Source organism: Capsicum annuum, chromosome 12 (assembly GCF_002878395.1).
Source record: "Capsicum annuum cultivar UCD-10X-F1 chromosome 12, UCD10Xv1.1, whole genome shotgun sequence".
Classification (NCBI taxonomy): Eukaryota; Viridiplantae; Streptophyta; class Magnoliopsida; order Solanales; family Solanaceae; genus Capsicum; species Capsicum annuum.
Window position 1 is genome coordinate 218,741,897 of NC_061122.1, and position 9,385 is coordinate 218,751,281.

The 9,385-nt window shown below is 33.0% G+C and overlaps 1 protein-coding gene across 1 annotated transcript; it reads left to right on the plus strand.

Annotated features, from left to right (window-relative positions):
- Positions 1-2,227: 2,227 nt before the first annotated feature.
- On the plus strand, positions 2,228-4,999 carry LOC107848908 (receptor-like protein 9DC3). Its single transcript, XM_016693624.2, has one exon. The coding sequence runs from the start codon at positions 2,278-2,280 to the stop codon at positions 4,645-4,647; it is 2,370 nt and encodes a 789-aa protein (XP_016549110.2). The 5' UTR covers positions 2,228-2,277; the 3' UTR covers positions 4,648-4,999.
- Positions 5,000-9,385: the final 4,386 nt, after the last annotated feature.

Sequence of the window (9,385 nt, forward strand, 5' to 3'; positions counted from 1 at the left end):
ATGTGCCTTGCACGTGTAACGTTTGATTATTTAAAATTAAATAATTTTTTATCTATTGCGAAGATTTTTAATAAAGTATAAAAGTTTAAATCACTTTTCAAAGATTCTTCACCCTTTAATATAATATTGTAAACATAAACATATATTTTAGTGTAAGCACATATATATTTTACCACCAGAAGTTTCAAGTGGTTGATGGATCATCACTTTTATGTTTGTCATGCAGTACCTCTTTCCGTTACTTTCAGAGTCTAAGAGATACACATCAATTTAAACCATATTTATGGTAGAGTTATTTTTTATTAATCCTTACTATCTAGATAAGATACAGAATAGGGAACAAGAAGGAAAGTCAAAACCCCCGATAAGAAAAAGCAATCAGCTGCTGTCACCGACCGAGACTCAAATCAGATGGTGGATTACTATTCTACCACAATGAGACGGATATCATCGAATCGAAGGTCACTATTTCAGTTATAGGTAAAAATAGATTCAAGACATTGTAAGCAACATCCTTACTATTTAGATAAGACACGTCATTATTTCAGTTATAGGTAAAAACACATCCAAAATGTTATAAGCAAAAATTTAAAAAAAAAAATCTCAATTAGCAATTGTCTATGAAGATTACACAATTAATTATTATTATAAACCTCATGAATAAACTAAAATTTAAAAACTTACCTCAAATCACAAGCAAATTTATCTCTTCAATCCTAAAAACTATCAAAATTTCAATTGATGAAAGAACTCTAAATCCAAACATATTTTTTCCCTACAATAGTTTTAAAGGAATGGTCTTAGAACTAATTAAAGAGACAATTTGCATAAGTGATTGTTTCCAACATAATTTAATTCATGAAAAATAAACTTTAACCATAAATAAAAATATGAAGAAACAACAGTTTTATTGATAAACGATGGGGGTACAAATCTGTTCCTCCCTTGATTCTTCTCTCATGATTTTCTCCGTAATTCGAAGGACGTCAATAGCATATTTCTCGAATGCATGAAGATTTGGATATGAATTCTTCTCTCATGATTTTCTCTGTAATTCGAGGGACGTCAGTAGCATATTTCTCGAATGTATGAAGATTTGGATATGAATTTCTCCATAATTTGAGGGCCGTTAGTGACATATTTCTCGAACGTAGGAACATTTGGATTTGATCTCCATGAAAGGAGGGTTTGTCTTCTTGATATATTTGATTATCAAGAAGAGAGAGTTTTGATCTTTATGAATATCCCATGCATTTATTGAGACTTTTCAGATCGTTGGTATCTTTGCGAATATCTTGTGAATTTGTGAGATACTGGAGATGCCTCTTTAAAGAATATTTGCCTCCTTTATATAGACGTAATTTAGGGTTTAGGTTAAGTAACCATCAAGCTAGATTTAGGGTAAAGTAGCCCCAGAACTCTAACCAAAATTGAACTTTTTTTGTAGAGTCCACAAAATTTCAATGTTTACATAGATATTAATTAGTGGATGGAAAGAATCCAAAGCCTAAGTGATTTTTAAAACTACACAAAATCATATACAATAGTCATTATACGTGACTTTGTTACCATTTTTTTTCTTTTTATACCATTACAATTTTAGGAGTCCTTTTTTATTACATAAGGAATTTCTTTTTAAACCAAAATTAAGTCTCTGTTTATTTTTCTTTTACCATATGTTTAGAATTTATTAATTTTGATAACTTCTAATAAAAAAAAGTTTTATTATGAATATATCAAGTGATATTAATTAATCAGTGGAAAGAATACAAAGCCTAAGTGAATTTTAAAACTACACAAAATCATATACATTAGTCATGTTCATGTACGTGACATTGTTACCAAATTTTTTCCGGTTTTTTGCTATTACAATTTTAGGAGTTCTTTTTTTATATACACAAGAAATCTCAATTTAAACCAAAATTAAGTCTATGTTTATTTTTTTACCATATGTTTAGAATTCATTAATTTAATAAGGAAAGATTTTATCATAAATGTATTTAATTAATTTTTAATTCTTAAGTATTAGTAAAAAAATAGTGAAAAGACGATTTTGTCTAAAACAAAGTTTTTTAATGAAGGGCAAAACGTTCAAATCACTTTTATAAGGCTCTTCACACTTTTAATATATTATAGATATAGATATAGCTATAGATTATAGATATAAATTATATATATATATATATTTGGAGTAGCCCTTTCCTTAATTTCCACAGCCAACTTCCATACCTTTTTCTTAATTCCCGTAAACAACTTTTGAAGAATTTGATCCTAAACATGGTCTACAACCAATTCTCATTTCTTCTCTTTCTCTATTTCTGTCTTCTTTCTTTTACTTCATCCATACCTCATCCGTGCCACAAAGATCAAAGCATTTCCCTTCAAAAATTCAAGCATACCTTTACTATAGATCCCTCGGCCTCTCATTATTGTCCTTTATTTCATCCAAAAACGAGTTTATGGAACGTGAACAGAGATTGCTGCTCATGGGATGGAGTGACGTGTGATGAGATGACTGACCATGTCATTGAGCTTGACCTCAGTTGCAGTCAACTTGTGGGGAAGATTGATTCTAATAGCAGCCTATTCCAACTCTCTCATCTCCAAAGGCTTGATCTTACTCATAATAACTTCTCTAATTCTCATATCTCTCCTGAATTCGGCAGGTTCTCGAACTTGACGCATCTTGATCTTTCAGTGTCCTCTTTCTCAGGTCAAATTCCTTCTCAACTTTCTTATCTTTTACAATCTCTTCGTCTCAACCCGTCATCTGAAACTAATCTAAGACTCGCAGCCCATGATTTTGAATTGCTCCTTCAGAACTTAACCCAATTAACGGAGCTTGATCTTACTGGCATAAACATCTCTTCCACCATTCCTCTGAATTTCTCTTCCCATTTAACATCACTGCGTTTTTTGTATCTTTCTAATTGCAACTTTAGAGGGCCAATTCCTGAATCTCTTTCAAATCTCACCTGCTTAGAGTATTTGTTCCTTGATGTTAACACCCTGAATGGAACAATACCATCAGGGATATTCTCCCTTCCATCAGTAATTGATTTAGTCTTGAGTAATAACCACTTTTCTGGTCAGCTTGAGGATTTCAAGTCCAATTCAGTAAGGTGGATTGATTTAAGGAATAATCAGCTGCAAGGACATCTTCCCAACTCAATTCAAAACGTTGTGAACCAAACATGGCTTCATCTTTCTTTCAATAATTTTTGTGGTCATATGGATGTCAGCCTCTTTTCAGACCTCAAACATCTTTGGCGTCTTGATCTTTCGTATAATAGCATTTCATTAACCAATGAGAACAAAGTTAACGTTACTTGGCCAGAATCTCTTGATACATTACTGTTGGCCGCATGTGACGTGAAAGAATTGGAGGTTTTAAGATCCGCAAAGCATCTTCGGGATTTGGCTCTTTCAAATAATAAGCTTCAAGGAAGGATTCCTGACTGGGCATGGTCTAACTGGATGTTCTCATTGCAACATCTTAATTTATCCCACAACATGCTGACAAGTGTTAATTCAATTCCTCTTCAGTATGTTTACACCATCGATTTGCGGTCAAATGTTCTTCAAGGGTCACTACCTATTCCACCAAATACCACATGGTTCTTCTTCGTATCACAAAATAATCTGAGCGAGGAGATTCCTTCATCTATTTGCAATACGACATCACTGATAATGCTAGATTTGGCCAGAAACAATTTGCACGGAGAAATTCCTCAATGTTTAGGAAAGATCACTGCCCTTGAGGTTTTGGATATGTGCCGGAACAATCTTTCTGGGAATCTTCCAACAACTTTCATCAGTGGAAGTTCACTGAGAAGCCTCAACTTGCATGGAAATAAACTAGAGGGGAAAATTCCCCGATCTTTGGCCAATTGCAAAGAGTTGCAGGTTCTTGACTTAGGAGATAATCATCTCATTGACAAGTTCCCGATGTGGTTGGGAACTCTTCCAAAATTGCAAGTTTTAAGATTGAGATCCAATGAATTGTATGGGTCCATTCAACCTTCAACAATTGAAACTATTTTTCCTGAGCTTCGAATCATAGATCTCTCTTATAATGCATTCTCGGGAAACTTACCTACAAGTCTGTTTCAACATTTGAAAGCCATGAGGACAATTGATCCATCAATTGAAGCACCAAGATACGATGACGCTAGATATTACCAAGATTCTATTACAGTTGCAACCAAGGGACTGGAGCATGAAATTTTGAGAATCTTGTATTTGCACACTGTTATCGATCTGTCAACTAATAAATTGGGAGGGCAACTTCCAAGTATCATGGGGAATTTCATTGAACTTGACATATTGAATTTATCTCATAATGGATTGCAAGGTTATATTCCACCATCATTCGGAGACTTATCTTCAGTTGAATCATTGGACCTATCAGGAAACCAACTTACTGGAGAGATACCACAACAACTTGTTTGTCTTACGTCTCTTTCATTCTTAAATCTCCCCCACAATCATTTCCGAGGATGCGTCCCTCAAGGACCTCAATCTCACACTTTCGACAACAATTCATATGAAGGCAATGATGGATTACATGGATTCCCAGTTTCAAAAAGTTGTGGCAATGATCAGGCTTTAGATACACATTTTATCATATCTGGAATAGACGATTAAGAAAGCAATTCTGAATTTCCGAATGATTTTTGGAAAGCTGCTCTTATGGGCTATGGAAGTGGATTGTGTATTGGATTATCCATAGTATATTTCATGATTTCAACTGGATACCCGACATGGCTTGCGAGAATAATTGTGAAACTGGAGCACAAAATTATGATGAGAAAGAAGCAACAGAGGCCAAGGAATTACAGAAGAAGAAATAATCACTTGTAGTGTAACATTGTGACGTTTAATCAGTTTTTGGACCTTTTTGTTGGCTTTTAAACAATAATATTATCACTTGTGTCATAACTCCTAGACTATATTCCTTTAATTTCACCTCATAATAATAGTCTAACTGAATGCTTTCATTCAACAGTCTTAAATGTGACTTAATCGATTCTCTAGTAAATAATCATTCGACTTGTTTGGGAAAGTTCATTACAAATTTGGAAAGTAAATAGTTAAGATAATTTGGGATTTCTTCTTTTGATGATTTCATATTATAAGTGGTCACTTTGTTTTACTGGATGAAGTAGGAAAGAGAAAGAAAGTCAAAGATGGAGATTTTGTGGCTGTACTAATTAATAATTGAAACATGCACACATCTTTTGTTTTACTCAGATCTTGTTTGTGAATAGTTCTTGTTTCAATAAAATAAATTGAGATCATTACTTGCTATCATCTATTAAAAAATTTAATCTTTTTTTTTTTCTGTCATGAGAATTAGAGAAAGGGTATTTTTTTAATAGTTCAATAGTAACATGAAACGAAAATTCAAAGAGAAGAAATTTATGTGTTGTAGTTTTCAAAAGAAATTTCCATAACAAGACTAATACAAGGACTTGTAAGTCTTTCTTGATTTTGTTTTTCTCTACTCTTTTTTTCTTTTCCTTTTGAATCTAAGAAATGTGTTTAATTTTTTGACACACAAAACTTATATTGATTTACTGCAATATAAAAAGTGTATCTTGCATCAAATTCATCCATCAACAAACAAAATAATCAAATCACAATCATTTAGCAATATATGATGATGGTTTTGAAAATATTCCCTCTACTTCAGTTTTTCACTTTCTTGTACCTCTTTACAATTACTTTTTGGAAGAAAATATATGTTAATCTAACCATGTAATTTGGAGCTTCCCCTTTTAATTCAATACAATAGGTTTGTATTTTATGTATATAATTTTTAAATTATTATATATGATTAACTATACTTATAAAAACTTTTATATGTACACAAATATTAAAACAAGGAAAATGAATTGAAGAAATTGGGCCAATGCAAGAATTTTATACATAGTGAATGCTTGTTGATGTAGTACCTGTCTTTTATGCAAATAGCTGATAATTTTATTTTTTATTTTTGAATTATGGGAAAATTATGTATTTACATTTTCGTCCAGAAACATTATGACATCAAAACGATATTTTCGTAATCTAACTTTCAATTAAGTGGCTTCCCACTTTTAGAATAGTTATGTCACGACCCAAGCCGAGGTCCTGGCCGCGACGAGCATCTCGAACCATGAAGGCCCGGGCGCCCCTTTCTATCTGACAATCATGCACAACATTCATACAATATAAAGAAATGCAGAAAATTATCGTACGGAAACATGATCATTCTCATAATTCAACAAAGCAATTGGAAAAGAAATTCCTAACATTCAAAACACATGACACCTATCTGCGAAATCTCTAATAATGGAAGAACCAACATATGTCTAAAGCTGGGACAAGGTCCCCAGTCGAACCATGAAACAAAAATAAAATAGCAATGTCAAATAACCAAGGCCTTCCGAAATAAGGGAGGCTTACCAACTCCAAAATTCGGACTAACAATCTACTGCTTAGCGGGACCCTGGGACTGTGCCTCAGATCCTGAAATATGGGGGGGGGGGGGGGGGTCAATACAGATGCATTGGTACGCAGAGTAATCCAAAATAGCATAGTTTTATTCAACATAAGTGAGAACAATTCGTAAAACAAACAAAAACATATTAGATGCAATATAGGAAAAACACATGGGCATACTTTAAAAACTTTGAAACAATTCATTGAAAACATGATTCACTCTTTATCTTACTTTTGAGCTAGATGGTACACTCTATAAGTCTAGTACCTACGGGCTATATGGGTCCGTTATTAACTTGTCGGTCAATTCCCCACATTCAAGTTTGCTGCAAGGATAGGGGTCCTACATACTAGTCTAGTATACCAGTGTCTCAAGGACAAGTATACATTGGCCTTAGCCAATCATATCACCCGAATCGACAAAAGTCGATTTTCAGCGATGAGCCCTTACACTTAAACGCCTTCTTCGGATAACTATCTAACTCTATTTAACCCTTTTTTTTTTTAACATTTTAAATCATGCATCTTTCTGAAAAGTGGTCTAATGTCTGAAAACTTTCTGTAGTAAAGTCTAGTCTGAGTCTATTATGACATTTGTTTGATTTGGTATTATCATCATACAAAAACTTGCAAGTCATATAAGCCATACAATATCATGTTACAATCTTTTCATTCAAAACATAATGTTAGGACCATCAAATCATTCAAACAGTACAAGAGAATTAGTATCTCAAAATTCATGGAAACTTATGCAAGAATTCTCTCTTTCAATTCTTAAACATGTGGTGGTCGCTTACTTTGTAGTAAACCATGCAATTCTTTAAATAAATATATTTAACATTAACCAACAAGTAAAACACCCTCTCTTCAATTCACAATCAATCTCAAATCATTTAACCATAGGCAAGAAACATTTATACCATGCTTCAAAAGGTGAATTTTATCAATTCGTAACATGCAAAAATCAAAAGAAGTCAGAACTAGAGAGGGAGTACAAATATTCATGCTCTCAGTTTAACTTTCAAACTCAAAACACATACATACATATATGTGAACAAAAATCAAATTTATGGGAAAACCTCAAGACCAAAATATTATTATAAAAAAGAGTTCACAATGCATACTTTTAAATGTAATTCAAGCACCCTTCATGAATACATGATTTCTCAACATTCAGAACCTTATTAAAATGATTTCACCACGTCCATGTAGTTTAGAAAACTCTCACGTACCTTATGTTCCTTAGATGAGGAATAGAACCTTAATCTTGACACTTTTCTTGAAAATTTTTGGATTGAAAGGATTGAATTCCTTGAATTCTTGGAGAAAAGGGTTTCGGATTTCGTTCTTGGTGAAAGAAAGGATTTTTGGTGAGTTGGATGTTGAAGAAGATGGGCAAATATTGTTCTTTTGGGTGATATAAATCATCCTTTGGACGTTTGGGGTTGAGGGGAATGGATCAAAGTACCTCTTGATCCTTAAGGAGTTGAAAACAACATGGGAATGGATCAAGCAGCGCGCCCTTAGTCCGGGGGGGTAGAGCCCATGACTCCGGCTCCAGTCCGGCGCTCTAAGCCCCGCGGCGCAGGCTTATCGCGCACCCACACCGCCTCTCACAAAAATGGCTATAACTTTTTGCTCGTGTATCAGATTAAGGCAAAATTGGTATCATTGGAAAGCTGATTCAATTATCTATAGTTTGATGGGTCTTGAGCTGGAAAATCATGTATATCAAAAGTGATACACATTCAAAGTAGATCCTTGTAGAATCAAATACCAAACTTTGAACGAATCAAAGATTGTTAGCTCAACTTTGCTCTAGATGGTTTCTATGAATATTTTTCACTTCGAAAGCACTTCCCACACTAGAATAAAGATTATGACACATGAATTAAAATATGAATCATGGTATTAAAGTTTGCACACATAAAAATAACGGTTCAATTTCTAGCTCGAAAACGTGGGGTGTTACAAGTTATTATGATTATGATCTTTGCCTCTAAACTGGAGATAATTCTTTACCTTAATATTTTTTATTTTCTCACTTTTTTGTTCTTTGAAATTGCATACCATCAAAGGATGTCGTGAAACAAGTACAATTCCACTATCCTTAGAAGAGAAGAGAGTCAGTTGAATGATTCTAATTAGTTATTAAAGTGAAGAATACGTTCATTTGAATTGAAAGGACATGTGTATCGTAGAAAAAAAAAATTCTCAAAATAAATAGACCTCGTAATTTGAAATTTTTGTGGAAGAGACTTCTGCATTGACTTTGAGAAAGAAAAAATTTAAGTCTTTGCAATTGGAGTCGTTCTTTCATTTAAGAGTAAAATAGATATTTTGTTTCACTGAATAAATAATTTTATATCTTTATTTCTAAACTAAAAAGTTATGGAGATCATTTTTTTTAATCCTAATCTCACCTCTTTCATTTTTGAAACTATACTTACTATCAAAGAATGTGATGAAATATATAGGTGTAATTCCTCCATACTTAAATATAGATCTAAAATTCGAGCCCTTGAAATAGAGAAATCTCTCTATATTTAGTATTTTATCAAACACCTACTCTAAATGAAGAGTGAAGAAAATCTTTTTGAATTTTTTAAATAAGATCACCGAACCCTAGAAGAGCTGCCTATGTATCTCACTCCCGAAAGAGGAGAATCAAGTATGTGTATTTCGTCCAGATTGAACAATTAAAGATTAACTATCAACTAAATCTCGACTTGAGAGACACGACCACAAACAGACGAGGGAAAAATGTCAATAAAAGCTTTTTTGGATTTTTAATTAGACATTTCACATGAAACTGACACCAACAACTATGAAAAAATCTTTTTGATATTTTCGTTATATGAAATGTACAAAACTTATACCATCTTTCTAAATTTTCTTT

What these genes read in the sequence shown, in the direction of transcription:
- LOC107848908 (XM_016693624.2), top strand. Translation starts at nt 2,278, where the DNA reads ATGGTCTACAACCAATTCTCATTTCTTCTCTTTCTCTATTTCTGTCTT.